At 36.5% G+C, this 26047-nt stretch overlaps 1 protein-coding gene across 4 annotated transcripts in view; it reads left to right on the forward strand.

Annotated features, from left to right (window-relative positions):
- PRRC2C (proline rich coiled-coil 2C) overlaps positions 1 to 26047 on the forward strand; it is a 93891-nt gene that overhangs the window by 58428 nt on the left and 9416 nt on the right. For 3 of the 4 annotated variants that reach the window (XM_036758291.1, XM_036758292.1, XM_036758293.1), the window contains exons 16-28: positions 190 to 2454; positions 5375 to 5583; positions 8937 to 9091; positions 9715 to 10084; positions 10606 to 10691; positions 12263 to 12451; positions 12639 to 12890; positions 13661 to 13753; positions 17646 to 17747; positions 21752 to 21953; positions 22955 to 23158; positions 23860 to 23972; positions 24857 to 24993. In XM_036758291.1, the coding sequence (XP_036614186.1) occupies positions 190 to 2454; positions 5375 to 5583; positions 8937 to 9091; positions 9715 to 10084; positions 10606 to 10691; positions 12263 to 12451; positions 12639 to 12890; positions 13661 to 13753; positions 17646 to 17747; positions 21752 to 21953; positions 22955 to 23158; positions 23860 to 23972; positions 24857 to 24993 (4377 nt within the window). The remainder of the gene's footprint in view (positions 1 to 189; positions 2455 to 5374; positions 5584 to 8936; positions 9092 to 9714; positions 10085 to 10605; positions 10692 to 12262; positions 12452 to 12638; positions 12891 to 13660; positions 13754 to 17645; positions 17748 to 21751; positions 21954 to 22954; positions 23159 to 23859; positions 23973 to 24856; positions 24994 to 26047) is intronic. The other variant, XM_036758294.1, reaches the window with a different exon arrangement.

Here is a 26047-nt window from a genome sequence, read left to right on the forward strand (position 1 = left end):
CATTCATAATGCTGATTTCTGAAATTTTAAAGTACTTTACAAATTAGCTACTTGTAATTTATATTCCTATAACTAGGCATTGGGAATCTTGTCTTGGGATGATGAGTCATAGTTTTTTGTAAGAAATTAGTATTGAAGTGACAACCTATTTAAGGAATACTTAATAATTTTTACTTCTTTTTAACATAGGCCTGAAGCCCCATTGGAACAAGAACTAGTGGTTGCTTCCTACCCAGCTGAGCACAGTCAGTTGGACACTCATCCCAAAGCAGAATTTTTCAGAGATACTGGGGAGGCAGAAGCGCAGAAATTCCCTAACAAGTCTTTGGAAGATACAAGGCCTCCTTCCACTGACACAAATAGCCAGGCCACTTGTTTTGAACTAGCTGATCAGCATGTTGTTCCAACCCCTCAGGATGAACAGAGTGCAGTTGGAGAGAGTCAGCCTGTCAGGAAACGCAGTGTGTCCCATGGACCCGGCCATTCTCAAAAACCAGAGGAGCCGAGGAATGAGGCGCCTGCAAACATTCCTAAAACAACTAACAGGTGCACTGATACAAAAGAACCCTCAGAGCGGCTCGAAGATAAACCAAAAAAGGAAGGTTTTATAAGGCCTTCTGAAGGACCAAAACTTGAGAAGTTGTACAAATCTAAGTCAGAAACGCGATGGGGTCCAAGGCCTGGCTCTAGTAGAAGGGATGAAGGTGGTGACAGGCCAGTGAGAAGATCAGGACCTATTAAAAAACCGATACTCCGAGATATGAAAGAAGAGCGGGAACAAAGAAAGGAGAAAGAGGGTGAAAAGGTAGAAAAACCAATGGAGAAAGTTGTAAAACCTGAAAAGCCTGAAAAGAAGGATCCTCCTCCACCCCCTACAGCTCAGGTTCAACCACAACCACTTCCACCACCTCCCCAACCAGAGCCAGAGAAGCCTCCTGCTGAGACTTCATCTTTGGCTAAGAAGCTGTCCCAAGATACCATGAAGCCATCAGAAGCTGTAGATAATGTTCACATAGAACCTGCCATTAAAACTTCAAATCAACAGACTGCTCCCCTTCATGTAACCAAGGAAGAAAAACAACCTGAAAGAGTTATTGGCAAAGAACAGGGAGTAGAAAGACCACGAATAGATTCAAGGCCAATTAAAAAAGAACCAACATTAACCCCTCGGACATACTGGAAGGAGGCTAGAGATAGAGATTGGTTCCCAGATCAAGGCTATAGAGGTCGAGGACGTGGGGAATATTACTCCAGGGGTCGAAGCTACAGAGGTTCTTATGGTGGACGTGGTCGAGGGGGCCGAGGACATAGTAGAGATTATCCTCACTATAGAGAGACAAAGCCAAGAATAGAGCATGTACCCTCTGGGTCTCTGAGGCAGCGAGAAGAAAGTGAAACTCGAAGTGAGAGCTCTGATTTTGAAATAGTGCCCAAACGCAGAAGGCAACGGGGTTCAGAAACTGACTCTGATAGTGAAGTTCACGAAAGTGCGAGTGACACTCATCCCTCAGACAAAGACAGTTTAAGCAAAGGCAAGCATCCAAAAAGGGAGGAACGCCCTGAAAACAAAAAACCTTTGAAGCCTCTGCTTTCTTTCAAACCTGAAAATAATGTCCGAGTAGATAACAACAACAGACCCTTGGAAAAATTGTATGTAAGGGATGATGAGAATAAGACCAAACCTGGCTTCCTTCCTAAAGGAGAACCTACTAGAAGAGGCAGGGGGGGAATGTTCAGGCGTGGTGGAAGGGATCCTGGAGGCCGTCCACCACGTCCTTCCACATTACGAAGGCCAGCATATCGTGACAATCAGTGGAATCCAAGGCAAGCAGAAGCCCCCAAACCAGATGATGGAGAGCCACCAAGAAGGCATGAGCAGTTTATACCTATACCAGCAGACAAAAGACCCCCAAAGTTTGAACGGAAATTTGATCCAACCAGAGAGAGGCCTCGAAGGCAAAGGCCTGCACGACCACCAAGGCAAGATAAACCTCCTCGATTTAGACGGCTAAAGGAAAGGGAAGCTGCTTCAAAAATCAATGATGCAGCAGCTACTTCTGTCACAAATGGCACAATTAATAATGTGGTTCAGGAACCAGTTAGTGCTACTGGGGATATTTCTGGGAATAAGACACCAGATTTATCCAATCAGAACTCTTCAGATCAAGCAAATGAAGAATGGGAAACAGCTTCTGAAAGTAGTGATTTCAATGAGAGACGTGAGCGGGATGAAAAGAAAACAGCTGATTTGAGTGCACAGGCAGCTACAAAGGCTGGAGAGAACACATTGCCTCCAAAAAGAGAAATAGCAAAAAGAAGCTTTTCCAGTCAACGACCTGGAATAGATCGTCAGAACAGGCGAGGCAACAGTGGTCCACCTAAGTCAGGAAGGAATTTCTCTGGTCCTAGGAATGAAAGAAGAAGTGGTCCTTCATCAAAAAGTGGGAAAAGAGGGTGAGTATGAGAGAGTATGTGAAAGAGATTGAATTGATTTCCCTTTCGAAGGGTCAGGAGGAGACTGGTGAAAGAATCATTCATTCATAAGTTTATGAATTATACTTGTCACACTTAATATTAGTTGCTTTGGTAGTTTCAAAGATGGGTAATATGTGATCCCTACTCTCAAGGAAGAGAGAGAGATTAGTTTAACTCATGAAAATGCAGTGAATAACTTAAATTTGTTAGTATCAAATTTCAGCGCTGTGGAAGTTGAGGAAAGGGAAATCAGTGAGATGTCAAGTAGTCAGGAAATGGTACATGTAAAAGTAATGATTGCCATTCAATTCACCAACCAGTCTTTAATGATAATATATATTACATTCAAGATTTTATGCTAATAAAGTGGTTAAAAAAAACCAGTTCCTGACCTTTGTAGCTATGTGTAAAATGGTAGTCTTTTAAATCTATAAGGTGTTATTCCTATTCAAATATTGACCTTGAGAAAACTAATCATAATAAAACTATCAAGAACAGTGGTTAGCACATAGATAGCTTTAGAATTGGTGTATACACACACACTGACACACTCACACACACTTTAACTCTTTAGTGGTGCTAAATTTTGGATCTTATGTAAGATAATTAAAAATCTTAGTGGCATTGTTTAATCCATCTAGTCATTTTGAGCTTCAGAAAAATCTGTGGGTTTGGAAATTTTTCTTGGCAGCAGTACACTTAATGACATTAATAAACATTAATATCCTGATCCAGTACAGTTTATTACCATATTTACTTGTCTATAGCCTGCTTTGTTTTGTTTAGGCTAATTTTTTGAGAGACAAAGCCCCTAGGCTAATTTGAATTGTATTTCTCAGACATCCTTATTTTCATTGCGCTTGACTAGTGTATGTTATTCAAGACCTTAAATGGGGCGAATTTACTTTAGTCTATCTTTTTGAGGTTTATAAAATATATTTCAGCACTTTCACATTTCTCTATCTTAACCTGCAGGCAAATTGACAAGAGGTCAGTGCTAAAAAGATCTGCAAGTTGAATTTAGGGGACAAACAGTTCCCAGTTTTTCCTAGGTAGAAGAAATGCTTTCAGTGTATTGCCTCTACCTCTCACACCCTCTGTTCTATTGCACCCACTTATTGTATAAGGTTTCTTATACCTCCCTACCCAATCTTGATTCTAGAACCAGACATTTCCATGGGCTTGTTTTGACTTCCCTCAGTCCGTTGAGATTTTGCTGTTCTTACTTAACAAATCCCCATCCTATGGCAATCTCAGTCCATTTTATCTCTTTCTAATCCCCAGCTGCCGTGCACTGCCAAAAAAAAGTAATTATACTAAGATGAAGTGTATGATAGTTAATAAAAGGTAATAATGTTAAGTATTTAAGTCAACACGACCTACTTCCTTTCTAGTATCCATTGTTAGATGGCAATAGATACCTCTGCTTATTTAAAGGTTGTTTATACACATTTGTCACATGTCCTCGCATATATCCCTTGAAATGATAAGACATTTCAAATTAAAATATGGCATTTTGAATAACAATTCTTATCTCTATTTTAATAAAAAAATCTTTTTTTCTTTAAATGAATGAGTTCTTAATGGTTTGCCTTCTTAAAATGGTAAATCAGGCATCCCAGGGCCAATGATGCAGTGCGCTCAGTTTACCTGCCATGTTTCCAGAAACATGTCTTATGGTTCCTTTCCAAGCTAAAGAAATGGGATACAAGCATTTGTAGTAATTGATAACTACATATGGCTTTAAAGTTTTGTAGACTTCCTTATAACCCCTGAGAATAGGTACGTCTACAGATTGTCCTTCTAACACAGCATGGTACACTAGAAAAAGTATAGGACTTAGAGTCAAGAGACCTGAATTCAAATGGGCAGGTCACTTCCTGCTCTCTGGCCTCTGCAATTTACTCAAATATAAAATTACAGGGTTCAAATCTATGACCTATCAAACCCATTTTACAGAACAGGAAAATTAGGCATAGAAAGATGAGGACTTAGAACTCATGAGTCCATCAGTTTGTCTACTGCACTGTACTTTCTTGTAGGGGTTTTCAGATAAATGTTAATAGTAAGGAATGAATTAGGCGGTGTATAGTTTTTCTCTTACATAAAATACAAAAAAAAAGGCACTTACACAGCATTTCTGAGGATTAGCTGCTTTAGAAGCAGAAATAAAATTTATTCAACATGGAGCAAACAAATTTTGAAAGCAGATTTGCCTAAAATACCCGTAGTAATGGTCACCTAAGAAGCAGCAGCATGGAAAATTAGAACAGATCACCAGGTACTACCTCATCTTGTCACAGACAAGGAAACTGAAACACAGACATTAAAATGGATCCCCCAGGATCACACAGCTAGTAAGTGCCTGAGATAGGATCTGAATCCGTATCTTTCTGATTTCTGGGCCTAGTATTCTTATCTACTAAGCCATGCGACTTGCCTGGAAAGCTAACCTTGGAATCCAAGTAATGTTTCTGATGCATGTGAGTTTGGACAGGTCACTTAAACTCTCAGTGCTTCTAGGCAGCTTTCTAAAACAATTGCTGAAAGCTGCATTAATGGAGGGAATTTCTACTTGGGAGCTCCCTGTATCAAATCACAAAGTCAGGTATTCTACACTATGTCCAGTTTTATAATCTAAGGAAATGAAAACTGTAACCTTAGTTATAAACCCTTAATTTTACAGGTGAAGGAACTGTGGACACTTTAAAAGGTATTTTTCATAGTGCTAGTTTGTGTTGACCAAAACTGTAATCTAGGTTTTTTAACTCCCACTTAATTATTCTTTACATATAAAATTTTCGAATCCTGATAATCTCTTTTATGTGGGATACCATATGATTTATTTTTAGCTTTATGGAAACACAGATGTATTTATATAAACTATTTTCTTTTGCAGTCCATTTGAAGACCAGTCTATAGGCATAGCTGGTATTGATCCTGCCAATGGCAGTTCAGTGCATCATCAGGATGGAGGTCCAAATGGCACTGGGCAAAAGAACTCCAAAGATGCCAGTGGGAAAAAAAGAGAAGAACCTAAACCAGGTCCAAAGAAACCCAAAGAGAAAGTAGATGCCCTGTCCCAGTTTGACCTCAACAACTATGCAAGTATGTCTACAACTTTTTAAAAATTATATATCCATATGGAAGAATAGTAATTTCACGGTTACCAAGACAATAACAATAAATACCCATCACAGTTAGCTTTGATGATGTACTAATTTTCATTGCCTTCTACAAGTGGGAGGAAACTTAGGGTTACAGGTTAGGTAGAAACTTGACTGCTTGACCTCCACATGAATCAAATGATACCTTGCTGCCTGCAGAATTTAAATTTTAATTAATAGAGTGGAATAGGCATGGCTGGCCTGGCCTCTTTTCTTAGATCGTGGTTCTTCTAGTAAGAGCTGTCCAATCAGAAGGGGAGGCCTCTGGAGAGTGAGAGTGCCTTGCTTCCAGCCTGTGAGTTCCATGGCTGAAGGGTGCTTCCAGGATGAAGAAATTTCTAAGGTGTGGTAGAGAAAATCTGGAGTACAGCTTGGAGAGGAATTAGGAATATTTAGGCATTGGGAGACTGAAAGTTGAGAAATTAGGATCTGATAAAAGAATTTGGTTGTTGAAATGCACCACTTAGGGTGTTCGTGATAACAGGATCAAGGATGCAGTTATCCCCATGTATGACTGTTGGCTTGGAGGGTTCACAAAACGAGAAATTCAGTTAGTGCTTTATCTTTAACTGAAGAAAAGGTCAGGGGAAATTAACTGCTTTTGAAGCATGGACCAACAAGGTCCATCCTATGAAGGCCCATTCCACTTCTGTAGTTATAGCTGTATTGTGGCAGAAAGAGGTCAATCGATTTTAGGCTACATATAACTGAATAGCAAAGGAAAACAAAAAATCTTTCGATTGCTGTAGTGAACTTTTCTTCATCGTTGGAACCATCACGCTTGATAAAAATGACACTAAACACCAAGGCAGAAAGAACAACTGAATTTAGAGTAAATGTATATAGAGCAGGTAAGCATCAAGTGCCAGTAGTTATGAGAGTATTGAGAGCATGGATAAGAACTTTGCACTCAAAGGCAACTGAGAAAATTTCATTTTCTCTGACTACTTTCCAAGCTCTTTAAGAACTTTAACAATTATTTGCACACACATAATGAAGGCATCCTCAGTTGACACGGGAAAAGGGAAGAGATCATATTTCACAAAAGGACATTCGGTAGCAAACCACAATGGACTGAGAGTTGTGTAAAGGTTTTGTTGTACTTGGTGTTTTGTTGCTGTTGTTTTTAAAACACTTAAATCTATAGAGGAAAATAAATACTATTTTTTTCCATTAAAATGGAGTAACTAATGACTTTGAGACTCATCATAATTATCAAAACTAGGATGTGCCTCCTTGCAGCCTGAACCACTTTTAGCTGCTGGTTTTTGTAGTGGGTAATAATTTCTTAGAAGAAGTTATTGCCCTATAGACTTAAAATATTAGTTCACTGAAGACTTTCATAAGTTCATTAATGGGCTTTCTAAGGGAAATAATGCTTTGGAAACAGCATTGGTGATTTGTAGTGATGATATGTGTAGGTTACCACACATTCCTCCCAAACTGTGGAATTGGTGTCAAAAGAATATGGATTATTGAAGTAACCTGCTATTATATTTTCATGCTAAGAGGATTCCCATGTTAAATTGATCTCTTTTAAGTCACTATATGGCTTAAAAAGTCTTATATTTAAATACTTACACATATTACCTTTTTATAAACACTCATTAGTTTTGAAGTTCCCTCCATCTACATAGTTCTGAATCCGTCCTTTACTACCCATCCTATTTGCCTCTTCTCTATGCCCTCTCACAAGCTCATCAGAGGGAGTCCACCCATTGTGCATCAAGCACTCTTGATCCATTTGATCTCTCCTTTGTGGGTAGTCAGATCAAAATCTTTTGAATGATTAAAAATCTCTTCCAGAAAACTTCAGTTTTTGATGTCATCTGGAGAACTTTTCCTATCCACAGCAAATCCTCCTCAGTTTCATCTCTGAGCTGAAGGCAGGCATCTTTGAAGAACAGACTTCTCTCTGTTTTCTGTCTCACTTTCCATGATTTTAAGTATGGATGGAAAGAAGAGACCTCTTTTTGATTAACTCCTATAAGGCAGCATTTTATTCAATCAACAGACATTTGTTAAGCACTTACTATTTGCCAGGCATTGTGCCAAGCCCAAATACAAGGAAAAAGAAAAGTGTTTACTGCCCTAGAGGCAGCTCAGTCACCCAGTGGATAGAGTGCTAGGCTTAGAGTCGAGAGAATCTAAATTCAAATCCAGCCTTGACACTTAACTGGTTCTGTGACACTGTGGCAAGTCACTTAGCCCCTGTCTGGCTCAATTTCCTTATCTGTAAAATGGGACTGATAATATCACCTACCTCCCAGAGCTATTGTGAGGATTAAAAGAGATAATAATTGTAAAATATAGTAGGCACTTAATAGATGCTTGTTCCCTCCCTTAGGAGTTTACTTTCAATGGCCTATGACTACACAGAAGAAAGTTGGAAGAACCTAGGGGGCTAGTTAAACAAAGGGTCTGGAAGGAGCCTTCCAATCAGTAGGAGAGGCTAGAAAGGGGAGGATACATCTATCAGGCAGTTGTGAAAAGGGTAAAAGTATGTGTGGTCCATTGTTGGGAAAACTGGCTCATTCCTTACTTTATTTGTCAGTACCTCAACATCCTCACATTGTTATTTCTATCATAACTCTCCTATATTTGTGGTTGTTTAGTCACGTTCAACTCTTCATGACCCCATTTGGGTTTTTCTTGGCCTTCTCCAGTTCATTTCACAGATCAGGAACTGAGGCAGACGGGGTAAGTGACTTGCCCAGGGTCACACAACTACTAAGTGTCAGAGGCCTTTCTGGGTCTAATCTAGCTGATTGTCCCATCTTTGTTCTCGTTAATGCTATCATGCACATTTTAAGATTGTGTTGTTAGGATCCAGGTGTGATAGTATGGGTGTGTCACTGGGGGAGAGAGATCTTTTTCATTTTTCTTTTTTCTTTTCCTTATATTTATCCTTAAGTTCCCTTTGGATGACTTTGCTTAAATCGATGTCTTGCATTTTCCTTAAGTCTTGAAAAGCATTAAAGTGACCCATCCAAAGTAGATATTTTGGATTTTTTTGCCCTTGGTGTGAAATTCTCACAGATACATTAAACTGTTAAATAATCTATAGTAGAGAGAGTTTCCTTTTTGGGTGTTCTCCATACTAAGAAAATCACAGGTCTAATCCAAAAACAACTTTAATTTTGCGGTTTACTAACAAATGACTATTTCACCATGAGAATTGTGGCAGTAGGGAAATGAGCATCAAAGCATGTTAGGTCTTTGGTCTTGCTTTAATGAAGAATTCTTAAACACATACGGTAAATCTAAAGCACCCTCTTCTTTAAACTACTACAGGCGTTGTAATAATTGATGACCATCCTGAAGTGACTGTGGTTGAAGACCCCCAGTCAAATTTAAATGATGATGGTTTCACTGAAGTGGTTTCAAAAAAACAACAAAAACGCTTACAGGATGAAGAACGTAGAAAGAAGGAAGAACAAACTATACAGGTTTGGAACTTCAAAATTTTGGAATAAGAATTTTATACTTTTACCCTAAGTATCTTGCAATTGTGAATATAGTGCTTGGTAAAAGATTATATTGATGCAGAAAATAAAGTTTATTACAATTATACTCTCTCCTGAAGTATTAGGACAGATTTGCTATTGTATTTTTACCTCATAAAATAATCCTATCAGAGATTAAATTGTTAATTAAATAGTAATAGCATGTTAAGTTTTAAGTACTAATAAGATTCAGGTGGTTCATTTTGGAATTGTGCTCAGGAAAGAGATGGAGATTACAGAAATCATCTCTATACTAATGGGGGCAACAAATTTTTATAGTCCAGTAAAAAATGCTTTGTAATAATGAGAACTTAAATAATCAAGATACCTGAATTTTTTTTATATAAATACGCCATTTTATTTCTTTTTATCCCATCTTTTTTCCTTAATTCTAAAATGGAACATTTTTCAAAACATACTGTCTTTATTTGCTGTATTAAATATGTATTTCAAAAGGACTTGAATACCTTGTATCTTGAATGGATAATTTAAATCATGCTTTGTTGAATGGTTATATGTAAGTTGCTGCCCATAACTACGTTATTAAAACTTCAAATTTTTTAAAGGTGTGGAACAAAAAGTCTTCAAATGAAAAGGGAAGAAATCAGAATTCTAAGCTTCCTCCAAGATTTGCTAAAAAACAGCAACAGGTTACAGTAGTCCAACAACCACAGACTGCAACTCCACCTCCAGTGCAGGGTCTGGCACAGGCTCAAGTCCCTGTTCAGGTTCAGCCACCAGCAACAACACAGACTCCTAACCAGTCACCACCATCAGTCCAGCCTCAAGTCCAAGCAACCAGTGCAACCAATGGCACAGAGTATGTAGCAACAGGAAAGTCTCTTCAGCATGCACAGTCTCATGGGCCCCTAGGGGCAGAGTTATGGGAGAACAAAGTAGCCCCTACAGCCGTTCTCAGTGATATTTCTAAGAAATGTAAGTGTGACTCTGATTCTTAACTATTTGGGGGTGGACAGAACTGGAACACTATTTCCATACAGCAACGTTGATGGTTTTGGTTTTCTTATTGGGAATAACCTTTTTGTTTTTAATTCCTTGTCCAGGATTATGATTCTCTTCATTAGCTAAAGCAGGGCTGTCCAACCTTAGGCTTTTATTTAAACAATAGATAATTTGTTTTGATTTGCTATTTTAGTGAGAGGTCTGCGGATCACGCCAGTAGGCCGCATTTTGGACTGCCCTGAGCTAAAGGGAAAGGGAAATCAGAAATATTTTTCCTAAGCCCAAAAGTGTATTAAATTGTCATGTGCCAACATCTGTTTTGCTTAAAATAATAATCTTTGTCCAGGTCTTCAGTTCTCTATTGCAGCATTATCTAATAGTGAAATATGTAAGTTATTTTAATGAACTGATCTTAAGAAAAGTTAAAGAAATAAACGCCTATTAAAATGCCTATTGAGAATTAAAATTCACACTTTCTGGCTTCTGATTTTCAGTGGGACCCATTAGTCCACCACAGCCACCTTCAGTCAGTGCATGGAATAAGCCTTTAACATCTTTTGGGTCAACTACATCACCAGAGGTAAAAAATTATTTCAAATAATAAAATGCCATGACATGGTTCAATCCTGTTATTTTTTTCCAGAGAGCACTAGTTTTATATTATGACCCTGTGTTTCCTTTTAAAATCTTGCATATTGATACAGTTCATTATATGTTCTCTCAGACACATGTATGAAGACCGGTGTTATAAAATCATTGTGACTAACTCATATTCATCAACCAAATTCTTAACTTGAATTTGACAGTAGATTAAATTTAAACATATAGAAATCTAATGTAGGTTTTTGGTAAAATTTATACACTATTATAGGGATGCCTTTTCTGTGTATGCATGAGTCTGTGGTTTAAGCATTTGTTATGGTTTCACAGTTGAAGAAACAGACACATTTGAATGCATCATTTCACTTTAGATCACATGTTTATTCTTAATGTTTACCGTGGCTGATACCACAACATACTTTCATTATGATCTACAGTAGTTTTCCCAAATAGGAAATAATTTGTTGAGATTCCTAATTTAAATCATTCCTGTGGATTCTGACTCTCGTTTTCTTTCCAACACAGGCTGCTATGTAATCAGAATGCGTACTTATACCCAGAATAGTTGAATATGGCTTCTTTAGTTGATGATTGTTCTGTGATCTTGATTTTCATTCACACCTACGTACTGGAGGGAACAATTGCTAAATCTTTCTGCTTTTTCAGTTCACGCCCTATTTCACTCATCTCTTTCAGCAGCCTCCCCTTTGGTCTCCATTTCTACCCCTATGCAGTCCATTCTTAACATGTGGGATCAATATTCCTAAAGTACAGATCTAACCATGTTCCTCTACTGCACAAGAAGCTTCAGTGGCTTCCCAGTGCCTTTAAAAATAAACCTCTTTACTTGGCATTTTGAGCCTTTCCCAGTCTGAATCCAGACTGCTTACTTATGAACACCCCCCCCCCCCTTTACCCAAGGAGCACCCGAGTACCGCTGCCCCCTCCCCCCCATACACACATTCAGCAAAAGTAGCCTGTGTCTGTGCTGTGTCATAGATTATCCCTTGGTGTGGAGAATTCTTCCTCTGCTCACTTCCAGTTTAAATGCCTCCTCCTCCAAAAACCTTTCATGATTGCCCTAATTGTTAGTGTGCCATGCCACTCCCATTATTTTTGCATGTAATCTGTATTTTTCTTTTTTTTTTTATTTTATTTTAGACTTAAACTGCAGACACAGCTAGAATAGAGAAAAGAAACAAAAACATACCATAGACAAAGTAAGGAAGGGGGGAAAAGCACAGCAGAACATGAGAGGATTCAAAATATGTAACAATGAATTTTCATTTTGAGAAAGCTTTTATGATAAATACTACCTACTGTGTTGAGAGCTGCCCTTCTTATCTTTGTAACCCTTATTTATCTAACACAAATAAATACATATATGAATGTATCTCCCAGTATAAATTCCTTGAGGACAGAACTATCTCACTTTTATATTTTACATTCAAGGTGTAGCATATAATTAATTGCTTGTTGATTGATTGCCAGCTTTTACAATCTCTGATTTTGGGGGGGCTTTGGTAGCTAATGTGTTTATACCTTTTCCAGGGATCAAAGAATGGCCAAGAAAGTGGTGTTGAAATTGGAATTGAAACCATTCAGTTTGGTGCCCCAGCTTCAAATGGCAATGAAAATGAAGTTGTTCCAGTACTAACTGAAAAGCCCCCTGACAAATTACCTGAACCCAAAGAACAACGGCAAAAGCAGCCTCGGGCAGGGCCAATCAAAGCCCAGAAGGTGAAAATGTTCATTCCTATGTAGTTCATTTTATTGCCAAATTTTGGTAAAAATTGAAAACTGGGATTTCTTGGAGGTGAATGGAGGGTGGGCTTTAAATTATATGCTTGTCGGTATGTTGAAAAGGAGCAATTTTCTGAAGTCCTTTGGACAAAATATTTACTTGTCCCAAAAATATTGAATTTAGCTTCCAGATTTGAGTCCAGTAGAGAACAAAGAACACAAACCTGGTCCCATTGGAAAAGAACGTTCTTTAAAAAATAGAAAAGTGAAGGATGTTCAACAGACAGAACCGGAAGGACAGGAAAAATCCAACCCACCTTCAGTCAGAAACTCTGATGCTGTTACCACAAAGGAAACCAAAACAGTTACAGAAATGAGTTCTGAAATAGGCACAATGATCTCTGTTTCTGCCCCAGAATTTGGTGCTAATACAAAGGTAAGCAAAATACAGTATTTAGAAATTCAGCGGCACATTTACCTAAAATAACACGAGGATGACAAATACAAGTAAATATGTATTTACCTCAGGATTTCCATACTATCAGTCGTTCAACAGATTTAGCATATAGTGCAGATAGATGTTAAATTTCCTATTGCTATATGGTCTGCAATCAAGACTCAAACCCAAGCCTTTATTTTTACTTTTTCATAAAAATATGAAAAGAATATCTCTTAATCTGTTTCATATTGTTGCTAGAAGTACATAATATATAAAGAGGATTTCAGGGGAAAGTGGTAGCATTTGGTCTCGATGTACCTGATTATTTATAGATGATTGCTGTGAGCATCTACAGCTATTCTGTTTGGTAAACTATACAATTCTCCTCACGAAAGAGATCATGGTTACATTGTAATGTCTAATGGATTGTACAAAAATATATATTTCACTAGCTTATAAATTTTGCCAGTCCTATTTGACATTCTCTTAGCATGCTGTCAGTTCTTTTCAAAGCATTAGCGTATTCTGCCTTAGCAGCTACCATTATTTGTAGGACCATTTTGGACCTTTTGGGTTTCTTGATATATTTACCTATAGGTAATTCACATTAAAATATTTTTAATAGCCTTTCTAATTCTTTTTGCCCTGCTGTTTCCAAAATTAACTTTAGCACTAGAATGAACATATGTCTTTAGGAAAAGACATGGTAAATATAGTGGGGTTTTTTTTTCCGGAATATATTTTTTCTATCACTTATTCCTTCACAGGAGTCTGTAACAGACTACACTACACCTTCTTCTTCTCTGCCTAACACTGTGGCTACTAGCAATACCAAGATGGAAGAGACATTGGTTACTAATGTAAGTAGTTAATTCTGTTCATGGTAGCTTTGGAAACTCTTAGTTTACACAATTCCCCAATTTTGTCATTCTTACATGTCCTTATAATCATAGTGGACGATAGCTGAGACTTTCTAAAGGAAGGGGGAAGGAATCCTAACTTATCTAGGATTATAGGTTTTCACAAATACTTTGCTACAATGTTGCTCTCAAAATGCTTGTTGAGTTAAAAAATTATAGGCGGAATAAGCAATTTTTTTTTCTTGTACTCCTGGTAACAAGCTCACTTTAAAGGTTCTGAGGTACGCCTACCTTATAAGTTCACCCCTGTAGTGGATGTTAACGTGGTGTCCATTGACAACCATGAAAGATGAGTAGATGAAGGGTTTCTATCAGGTAAGCTGAATACTCAAATAGTTCTCTATTTCACATTTGAGTTTATGGTACCTGTTCTTATTTTCATGAGTACTAATTGTCGATCACAGAATTACTTGTCTGATTAAAGCTGAGAAAAGGTTATTCATTTCCAAGTACCATCTAATACTGGAATAACAGAAATCTCATTAATTTAAAATAGTTGGAGGGGAGGGAAGACCTTAATAGTAATGCTGAGTCCTCACATTTTATATTCCTATTGTGAAAGTCAAATGAGGTGGTCAGTTTGCATATATTAAATTGAATAAAGATTTGATGAATTTATAGCATCTGTGAAAGTGCTCTAAAATCTTTAAAGTCCTATATTCATAAAGAATTATTAGAGAATCGCAGAATTAGATGGGGTTTCCAAAGACATCTACTCCAACCTACACCCAAATATTCCCTCTTTATTATCTTATCCAATTCCCTCTTTGTTACACCTAGCTGTGACAAGTTGCTATAAAGTGTCTGCTTGGTGACCTTCAGTAAGTTAGAAACTCTTACACCCCAACTCATTTCTGTTTTACAGTAGTTCTTGTTAAGTTCAGCTTTCCTGAGCCTAAATCTTCCTGTTAACTTCCAGCCATTGCTCTAATTTTGTCCTCTGGCTGACAAGTAGTATTCCACTAGCCCTTCATCTTTTTCCGGGTCAAATAAATAATTCTGTTTTCCTTCAACCAAGAATCATTTTTTTCTAATCTGTAAAACATCTTTGTCCCTACTGTCTTTTTTCTGGTCTCATCTCCTGACTTTTCGGTTTCCTTGCTTAAAATGTGGCAGCAAGAATGGAATTCAGTCCTTCAGATGCAATCTGACTAGGGCAGAATCGCCTCCCTTGTTCTGGACACATTATTAACTTATTGAGCTTACAGTTCACTTAGATCTCGTAGATCTTTTCATAAAAACTATTTTCTATCCATGCCTTCCCTGGCCTACTGCCTGTTTTTCTGCCAGCAATTTTTGAACTAAATAAGTTTGGACGTTCAAACCCTATTAAATTTCATTTTCTTAAATTTAGTCCATCATTCTTGAGTTAGACTGTTACTCATAATAATCAAACACTTAGGAGAATATATTTAATGTGATAATGTTACTAATAATAATCTAATACTTAGGGGAATATAATAACAGTAAAGAAATTATCATCAAATAATTCATAATTCTGGCTAGCAATATTAAAACTATGTACATGAATTTGTTTCATCATTTAAGATAATAATCCATAGTATTTTAGAATTGGGGGCTACTTTAGAGATCATGTTGTTTAATTTCTTCCTTTTACAGATGGGGAAACTTAGGTCTGTAGAGGCTGATTTGCCCAATGTAGACATAAAGAAAGTTGGGTCAAATTATGGAGTGTTTTAAATGCCAGGGAATTTGGGTATCTTCGGACAGTAAAAATATACAGTTGTGAAACTATAGTATTTGGTCTAGAGACACATTTTTTGTGGCAGTGCAAAGACTAGAGCCTATACCTCACTATTGCCAGTCTACTATTATAACACAGCTTTTATAATGAAAATTGTTTGAAATGAGTTTAAATTTACTGTACATGCTGTACAAAGGACTGTGCTTGAATGAGTGACTATATTAGGTAAAATTATTCATTTCAGTACATATTTAATGACTCACAGAAGAACTGTTAAAATTTGGAAATCAGGAAAATTTCTAATCTGGTTTAGCTTTATTTGTGCTTTGCTCAAAATGATAACTGAACCAACAGAGTCAGTGAAAATGAATTTTAGAACTGGAGTGGATCTTTAAGATCCAGTTTAGTCCTGTCCCCACCTAAACTCTTTCAACTTCTCCCTCCTCTTAGGGTGACAGATGTCTAGGGATTCTGTTTGCATATCAATGAGAAGAAATGTTTCATTGACCAACACAAACAAGTGGGGGTTGGGGAAGGTTGACATTTAAATACTGGTTGGTGGAATTCCCTCAATTCCATTCCTGCTGTCCCTTTAAATCCCTGCCCACATTGAGTGTTAGGCTCTTGAAATTGATTAATGAATAAATTAAATTATTAAAATGTAGTTTAAATTGGCTCCAAGTATATAAAGTAACTTGAACGGGGCCAGCAAAATTGTTTCATTTTTGTGCCTTTTCTATTCAGATATGAAATGTTTTTTAAGCTATGATATTTGTATTTTTATGAAGCTTTCTGTTAAACTTTTCTCTTGAAAAATGAGCTAAAGTTTGTGGAATATTGAGGATATGGAGGGTAGAACCCCAGGCCTCCTATTTTAATGATGTCTATTTTGCTGCCGATTAGGAGATGAAACTCAGAAACTATGGTTGCTTGTTAAGCTTATGTGTTAATATAGGTTCCCAGTTCTGTGTGAAAATGGCAAGCTCAGGTTTTTGGGAGTATTGTAAATGGAAACCCAGTCAAAATAATATGACAGGCTATACATTGACTTCAGGGATTTTATTAAGGTCTTTTGACAATTATGAAGTGGTGCTGGGATAAGTATTTTTTGTGGGAACTTTGAGTTTTTTAATATTTTTTTTATTGATCTACTAGTGTTACTGCTTTTTGGTTCTGTTTTATTTGTGGTTAGAACAAGTCTTCACAGAATTAAGTATTGTCACATTTTTAAATGTCAGATTTTTAGCATTGGTTTTTGTAGTGTTAAATGATCACTAGTGTTTCATATCAGTTAAAATGAAAGAATACACATGATATTTTGATGAAAAGGTTTTGTTTCATGAAATTATTTCATATCTTCCTGTGTGGTCCATACATCGATATTTTGTTATCTGTAGTTTTGAATGTGGTATCACAACCTTTTCATGAAGCAGCAGTTACCTATGATTTTTTATAGCATCCCCATCAACCCAAATTGTCCACCAGAAAACAATGCCAAAGAGCTTAGAGGAGGAAAGAGATGACAAAGGGGGATATGTAATTTCTTATATCTCTAGGCCCTTCTAATGGGAAATATAATTAATTTCTGGCATTGTGCTCAATTTCCACTAGAACGAAACAGTAGAAAGGAACATGGGGCAATCCTGTGAGTTTCACTTATACTGAAATTTGTTTCTGTCTTCACAGTAACTTAATGCATACATGTTTCCATCTACTGAAACTACTTTTTGAAAGTAGTTATAAGAAAATTGGCTGCAAAGACATAACCAGAATTCAGTTTTTGCTATATCTGATCTGTAATTTTGGGCATGTTCACTTACATATAAAAATCCACTGTAGTATTTCAGGTAGCTAGGACATGATTTTGGGGGAATTTTTTTTTAAATGAATGTGTTCTCTCTTTGGGGCATAACTTCACCATTGATTTTCTTACTAAAAGGCAGATAATACTTAGTCTTCCATAGAGCTGTCCGGGGTTGTGGATATGTAATGTTACACAAATTGATCATTTGTGGTCAGGCCCTAAGAAAAGAACTTAAATCCTTAGCACCATTTGAGCTTTTTTCTTTAACGGGGCTTTTATGGTAGACTTAGTTAGATTGTGATGTATGTTGCCTGCCTTTTCAGGTGCCCCTGCCCAACACCCTTCCCCTCCCTAAGAGGGAGACTTTACAACAGAGCTCCAGCCTAAGTCCAGCTCCTCCCACTACTTTCAACCTCACCTTTAAGGTATGTACAATGTCCATCTAAGGGTCCTTATTTCTTGCATGCAGGGGGAAGGAAGTTGATGGTGATTTTCTTGGTGCTTTTAGAGCCCTTTTATTTGGTGTTCAGGAATAATAAAGCAGAAGAAAGGAAAAGGGAAGAAGATTCAGGCTTTGATCTAGTTTCCATCACCACTTTGTTAGTGTTGCCCATTTTCTGAGTCAGGCTTTAGCTTCAGGACTAAAGGACTGCATTTGTGCCATATGTTGCTTGAGATAAGATCTTTAAAAAAAAATTCTTAAATTGGCTTCATGAGGTATGTGCCACAGAAATGAGTAGGGTTCCTTGGTGACTTGTTCAGGTGGGTGTTCATTACTGGCTGTCTCTCTGTGGTGTTATCATCGGTGTGCATTGTGTTTAAAAAAAAAAAAGTGCTCAGTTAGTTTTTTGTCTAAGATGGAACAGTAGTACAGAGATCAAGTTTTTACTACTTGGTGCCACTACAATTCTTTGAATAAGAACACTCAGCCTAGAGAGTGAAATAAATAGTCGTGATGCCAGTAAATTAGGGCTTGCTTTTATTTTAGTCTTTGTTTCTTCAAGCGATAGTATTGAACTAGGTTAAAAACTTGTGGCAGTATGGTTTGTTAATGCTTTTGGATGATGAGATTAATGAGAGGACATGAAAAACAGATTCTTACCTTAGGATCAGCTTACGGAAAAGAAGCAAACAAGGAATGAAGTCCTGGACTTTTTTCATGTTGTATTGTCTTCTGGTTATTTTTTTTTATCTTCATAAGGAATTATAGTATAAAAATGCTTCCTAATGTCATTGATGGTTGACAGTGAATATTTTGGTCTTTATTTTACTTTGGGAAAAGGCCGTGGTTAAGAAATTTGTATGCAGACACAACCTATGACCTGAATAATAGACTGCTTTACTGGCGATAAATGGTACCTATTTAATAAAAATTATAATATTAACAAAATTAATTTGCAGTTTTAATACTACACCAGTCAAGCTATCAAAAGAATACAGAACTTGATAAAATAATAGTAAAATTCATTTGGATTAACAAAATACCTAAATTATCAAGTTATATAATGAAAAGGCATAGGAATGAGGGGGAATAGCAATTTCAAATCTAAAGCTACATCATAACACAAGAATCATCAAACCCATCTGGTATGGATTAGAACATACAGGGGTAGCATCAGAACAGCCAGGCAAGGGAGAATCAGAGGCAATGAAACTGAGTAACCCAGTATTCAATAAGCTGGAAAACATAAAGTACTTATGAAAGAATTCTCTTTTGATTAAAAATTACTGGGGGAAATGGTGAACAATCAGACAGAAATTAGGCTTAGACCAACACCTTACTTCATATTCCATAATACATTCTAAATTGATGCATGACCTTGATATTTAAAGTCATACCATAAAAGAATTGGAAGAGAAGCCCAGCTCTGGAAAGGAAGAATTATTCTTAAGCAAAAAAAGGACAGATAACTTTGAGTATATAAGATTAAAAAGCTTTCAATACAAACAAAATGAATGGACCTAAGATTAAAAGGGAATCAACTAAATGAGAAAAATCCTTTGTATGAGCTTAATTCTCAGGAGATTTGTAAGCTATTAACCATATGAAAGAATGCTTCAAATTAACTACAAATAGAAATGCAAATTAAAATAATCTTAATTTTACACACCCAACAACAGAATTTTTATAGCTGCCTTTTTTGTGTGATAGCAAAAACATTGGAAGCAGAGTAGAGGCCAGTCATTTGAAAAATGGCTAAACAAATTGTGAGTCTGTGAGTGTAAAAGAATATTACTGTGCTGTTGATAAAACAGTATATGCAGTGATGACAACAATGTAAATGGGAAGAACAACAGCCACAAAAAATCAAAAGTGAATGTTGAAAATTGCAGAGACAAACAGAGCCCCAAAGAAGAGACGGGAAAAGATATTCACACACATACACACACACACACACACACACACACACGCACGCACTTTTGCAGTGTGCACAACGTGGAACATAGCATATAAATTGTCAGAATTTTATTTTTCAATACATTGATCAGGGTTGCTGATTTTTTTTTCCCTTTTTATGACATGAGATAATCTCTTCCCTCTCTAACAGTGGGGAGTAGCAGAGTGGGAAATTTAGGTGATAGGAAAAAACAAAAGATGTCAATAAAAATATTTTACAAGAAAATGAACCTTGTATGTACATAAATGTATATCTAAAAGATCCTGGTCAAAAGTTTCTAGCACTCTTCAAGTACTGGTTCCTAGACTTTGTTTCCTTTTTTCTGATCACATTAATAATGGTCCTGTGATTCCACAAATTAACCCTGATAGCAGTTTCTCTTGAAGAGTATGAGGCTTTTATATTATATTTTATAACTGCATCGATTTTTTTTAACATTTGAGTCCTCCCTCAGCACTGTTGTTTTACTGTCACAGTATCCTCAGCTTGTAACTCTTAACAACCCCCATTTCTTTTACTTTCACATTTGCTAAACTCATTGTTATCAACTTAATCTGGTTTTTCAGAAATGTCCTTGCTTCTTTACTTTTGCTTTAGTCAACTTTCCTTCTACTCTAAATGAAGGGTAAATTTAAAATTAAAAGAAATACCAATTGAAATCAAGGATTATTCTGTAACTTTGGCAATGTCCATTGTCTTTGCTTATATCACTCTGTGTATGGTAATTATTTTGGATCCTTTAATGCCAAGTTTCAGTAACTAGTCTGTATAGTATTGATAACATCTGGCATAAGGACAATCCAGAGGTCAATTTGATCATTGTGAATATATTACTTGTGCTATTTTGAACCCTCAGTTCTAATCATCTTGACTAAGCACATTTAATTCATGTTATGCTATGTACAAGGTTAATAAAACAATAGGTAATATCTTTTAGCTTTTTTAGGAATAAGTACTTTCTCAGTAAAAATACAATTTTAAGGCCTTAAAGTTTTATGCATCAGATATTTAAATCACATAGTAAAACAAGTAAAAAGCTAAATCCCATTGAGAGCTAACTTCCAGGATGGGGAGAGGAATGGTACTTGTTATTATTGAAGTAAGATTTTGTATTGATTTGAACATTGCTTATAGATCGGTAGCTTTTTAATATTTACTCAGATAACAAATTTCTGGCAACTATGATCTTAAATTATATCCACTTAGTACTTTATGGTTACACAACACTGTCCTGTTATCTTATTTGCTCTTCTTAACAACTTTGTGATGTAAGCATGACAAGTGTTGTCCCATTTTGTAGATAAGACTGGTTTAGAGGAGCTAAATAGTTTCTCCTCTACCTATATTAAATAGTGAACCCAAGACTTCTCCAAATTTAATAATTTTTCCACTACATCAAGCTACCTTGTAAAACATCTTTTCATGAGGTGAGGAAAATAAGTAATCTCTCTTAGAACTGTGTCCATTGGGAATTATTCAAATAAATAATTGTGGTATCATTGGCTTTTTTTCTCATCTTAGCCCTGTTACCAAATTAAATGGAATCATTTTACCTTGAATCTAGAGTCTAACTAAGAATATATTAGATCTCCCATTTCCTGAGTTTCAGGCCATTAGGAGCATTAGGTCCAGTTGCTAACCTAGCCACACTATCTAATGACAACGACGTTGGGGCTGGGGAATATCTTGCAGCTTTTATAGGGAGAATGACTTGACAGAGTCCAATAGATAGAGCTCTGTTTTTGCCATCTTTCTTTCCCAAGTACTTAAGAACCTGTGATTCTTTGTAAATAGGTATCTTACTGCTCCTCAAAGCAGATCACAAAGCTCTTTCTGAAACTTCAAAGCAGGTTCTCTTCCACAGGGTGAGAAACAAGGGAGGGGATGAAGAAGACCTAAGTTTTATAGATTTGCTTGAATTTTTGAAGGTCTAACCTGGAAAATGTGTTTGCATATGCTGTATACATGTTTTCCCTTATTCTAATGATTATTTTCTAGAATATTAATATAATTATCCCTTTTAATTGTAGATGGAGTCTGCACGCAAAGCGTGGGAAAACTCACCAAATGTGAGAGAAAAGGGGTCTCCAGCATCTTCCACAGCAGCTCCTATTGCAAGTGGAGGTAGCAGCAATGCCAGTGTACCAAGCACTGGTAATTACAGCTCCTTCTCAAGTGCATCAATGCCTCCTATTCCTGTGGCATCTGTCACTCCTACAACTTCATTATCAGGTAGAAGATTTTTGTTTTGTTTTCATCTAAATTTTTTTCTCATTGTTTTTGATCCTTTTACATAGTAGGACTGGGGATTACTCCTGAAGATCTAAAGATAGTTGTCACATAGTGATTGTGGCAGTTTTGTCTATCCTTTTATGTAAGTTGCATTGTGTGTAGTTTAATGAAAATTTTATAAGTTAATATATTCCTGTGGTTAATAATTTTTCTGTCAAGGTCACCTTATCATAGACTGACTACAGTAAATGACAGCTTTGTAAGACTTGTTTTGGATCTACTAGGGAGCATCTAACCTAGGGAACTATTTTAAGTTGGCCTAGGTGACTGACACTAGTAGACAATGTCTAATCCACGCAGTTTAGTCATCTAAGACCAGTTAAAATGACTAGAGTCCTAACATTAAACATATGAAAGTATTTTTACTGCATTTTGCATTATATCCATTTGAAGCATTGCATTTTTTTATGTTTTGTTTTGTTAAGTCAGAGGTAAAGGGATCTCATATAGCTATTACCACCTGGCAAGTGACTGTTTAAACTATGGGACATATTCCAGTGCTCCCTCCTAGTTTTTTGAATCTAAAGTTAACTATTTCCTGCCATATATATATCCTTCATCTTTCAACTTGAAGTTTTATGATTCAATTCATTCAACAGGCACTTATTCAGTAATTATGATATTCATGGGGTAGTTTTCCCTCTACCTTTAAAGTGTTTCTTTCAGTGACAGAGATGAAACTGGAAGCTCCTTCAGTAATTGCCAATTCTTGGAGGTTAACCACTGTCCGGAATTTTTTTTCCTTGTGTTTTATTGAGCCTTTCAAGTTCAGTCAGGAGTGTTGTTTTCCATTGCCTGTTGTTGGTCCGTGTGGAGAATTATGTGAAAAACTACTTACCTTAGTTTGTTGCTGAAAGACTTTGTTTTTATGTATTCTCCAAAGTTTGTGTTTTACTGAGAGTTGTCATTGTAAGATGTATCATTCATCCTTATTTTCCTAGGAGCTGGTACATACACTACCTCTTCTTTGAGTACTAAATCTACAACCACCTCAGACCCTCCCAACATCTGCAAGGTGAAGCCTCAACAGCTACAGACCAGCAGCCTGCCTTCTGCTAGTCATTTCTCTCAGCTGAGCTGCATGCCTTCCCTTATTGCCCAGCAGCAGCAGAGCCCACAAGTCTATGTTTCGCAGTCTGCAGCAGGTACTTTTATAGGGCTGAATTTAATCAATAAAGGTGTCTACGGTATTTATTTTCCTTTGAAAAAGGTTTATTCACTAAGCGATAACTATATTATTTAGGCTATCTTATTCTTGTAGTTACTAATTTTTTTTATTTTTGTGTCTTCAATGCCTGGTACATAGTAGATATCTGATAAATGTTTGATTGATTGATTTTGTCCTAAAAGGAGTGATTGTAAGTTCAGGCAACTTCCTTTGAATTTTGCCTTTTGCATTTCATAACAAAAACTGAATTTGTAAATTTAGTTTTATTATTTCATAATTGGAATTAACTTCCAAAAACCTAGTAATTCTGTCTACATTTTTTCATCCCTAACATCAAAAATAGTATTTTTATATAGTAGTCTCTTATAAATGCTTGTTGGATTGTTTAATTGCTTTAAGGACTTGGGATACCTTTTTGAATATTAAATAGGATGGTTCAGTCAAATAAAAATTAGACTGGGAGTCATGGAAACTGAAATCTAGTAGTCCTGGGTCTGTCGTTGCTTTTGTGACCTTCAGCAAATTTACTTGTCTCAGTTCCCTCAACAACAAAATGAGACTTCGCTCCAGATAGCTTTTGAGGTCTTTTTTTCAGCCCTGATATTTTATAAAAGTTATAAAACTATGTAGGGAAAAAACCCAAACTAATTATCTTATACTATTTCTGGGGACCTGCAGCACAGATCCCAGCTTTTTATATGGACACAAGTCACTTATTCAACACCCAGCATGCGCGCTTGGCTCCAGCATCCTTGGCTCAGCAACAGGGATTTCAACCAGGACTTTCTCAGGTAATTTGGAATACTTTTTTTTTTTTTTTAAGGGGGAAGGCAGGGCAATTGGGGTTAAGTGACTTGCCCAAGGTCACACAGCTAGTAAGTTTGTCAAGTGTCTGAGGCCTGATTTGAACTGAAGTCCTCCTGACTCCAGGGCTGGTGCTCTACTCACTGCACCACCTAGCTGCCCTAATTTGAAATACATTTTGAGAGGCATGTACTTTGGTTTTACTTTGCTACATTCTGTACTTGGTAGCTAGCATTTAACTGTGTGTTATATTTGGTTTTTCTCATTGACTATAGTAGTCTTAGAATAAATGTTTTGCTTCATTGAACCCATGAATTCACTGATATCAGGACTCAGATGGTATGAATCCTCTATCCTCACCTCTTCCTGTGTGTTTCATACCTGTGTCTTCAAACAAATCCACCATAAAGACCCTCCTTTAGATACTTTTTTTTTAAATATTCTGTGAGTACCAGTGTAGTCCTTGGGCTGGCTTCCTGTTAGCCCCTTGGTGTTGCTGTATTTCTTCAAAATAAAGGTGCATTGATTCAATTACCAAGTGTTTAATATGTCTTATTTGCTCACCTCGAAGGGTTTGTGAAGGTACTTTTATGTTCAGAAAAACAGTTGGTTGTGCAAGTCTTAATCTAATTTTGAACAGTTTTCTTTAGGATTACACCTGCATTTATAAAATCTGGTACCATTTTTATAAATGGAGATTTGCAGTCTTTTATAATTGGATAATTGCCAGACATTTCATCATTTTTTTATTCTTGGTTTTTTAATTAAGCTGATTTTTCATTTCATGAAAGATTTTGCTTTCCTATTAATATTTCTATGATATCTGTGTGTGCGCATGTGCATCCATGTAAATGTTTCTATTTTATTGCAGCCCACTTCAGTTCAACAGATTCCAATTCCTATCTATGCACCTCTGCAAGGACAACATCAAGCCCAGTTGAGTTTGGGGGCAGGACCTGCTGTTTCACAAGCTCAGGAATTATTTAATTCTCCCCTGCAACCATATAGGTAAATGTTGTAAACATTACTTTAAAAATGTTAAACGTTGTAATTCTCTTAACTTCCTATCAAGAACAAATAATACAACTAATAGACTTGATTAATTCGCATTTCAACAGTGTGTTTTCAGGTTTACACAATGTTGTCCTTAAAACAGTCGTGTGAAGTAGGCAGTTAGTTGGGGAAAATGAGGCTCATTTCTGCCCCAGTAGTGTCAGTGCCAAAATTTGAATCTAGACTTCATAATTCCAAAGTTTGTCATTATTTCTACTATGTAATGCCTTCTGTTCTTTCCGTTATTAGTCTTGGCACTTAATGGGTCACAGGTTTGGTTTTCTAGAAAATTTAGGCGTATTGGACAGTGCAGTCTCCTATGTGGGAATGAAAGGGTTATATAACATTATATCAGGTGGATAAGTTTCAATGTAAATGCCACAAAATTAGAAAACTTGATAAGGATCTCATTCATACTTATATTATCAACTTCTGATCATATGCTTAAATTTCTCAGTCTGACATTTTAGGGTCATAGCTTAGGCAGTATTCTCAGTGTAAATGTACTTCATGAATGTATTGGTTTGACTGTTTATTAAAAACTTAGTTTAATTCAGCTGTAATTTAAACAATATCTATTACACACAAAGGAAAAAAAAAGTAAAACAATCCCTGAAGGACATAGTGTCCACTCAGATGAGTGAAGTGAGAAATGGGGGGGGAGGGAAACAGGACCTGGGTGTTAGAGGAAGATTAAGAAGGAAGGCTTCATGAAGAAGTGGCAGAGTTTCTTCAAGTTAAAAGAAAGACAGTGAAAGTCCTTTAGTTCTCTGTAACTCACTGGGTTGTTACGTAAGAAAATATATACAAATTTGAGATATTAGAAACAATATTAAACCTAGAACAGTCATGACAATTTGCATTTGCCATCTTGGGCTTCAGTGTCATTGAGGTTAAACCCTAAAGTTGATTTTCTTGCCTTTGAAAGATGTTATTCTCAAGATTGTTTGGATTCCATTTTTATCTGGTATTTATTAAGGCAGTTGAGTTTTTTCATTCCTCTATAGGT

Source organism: Trichosurus vulpecula, chromosome 4 (assembly GCF_011100635.1).
Source record: "Trichosurus vulpecula isolate mTriVul1 chromosome 4, mTriVul1.pri, whole genome shotgun sequence".
Lineage (NCBI taxonomy): Eukaryota > Metazoa > Chordata > Mammalia > Diprotodontia > Phalangeridae > Trichosurus > Trichosurus vulpecula.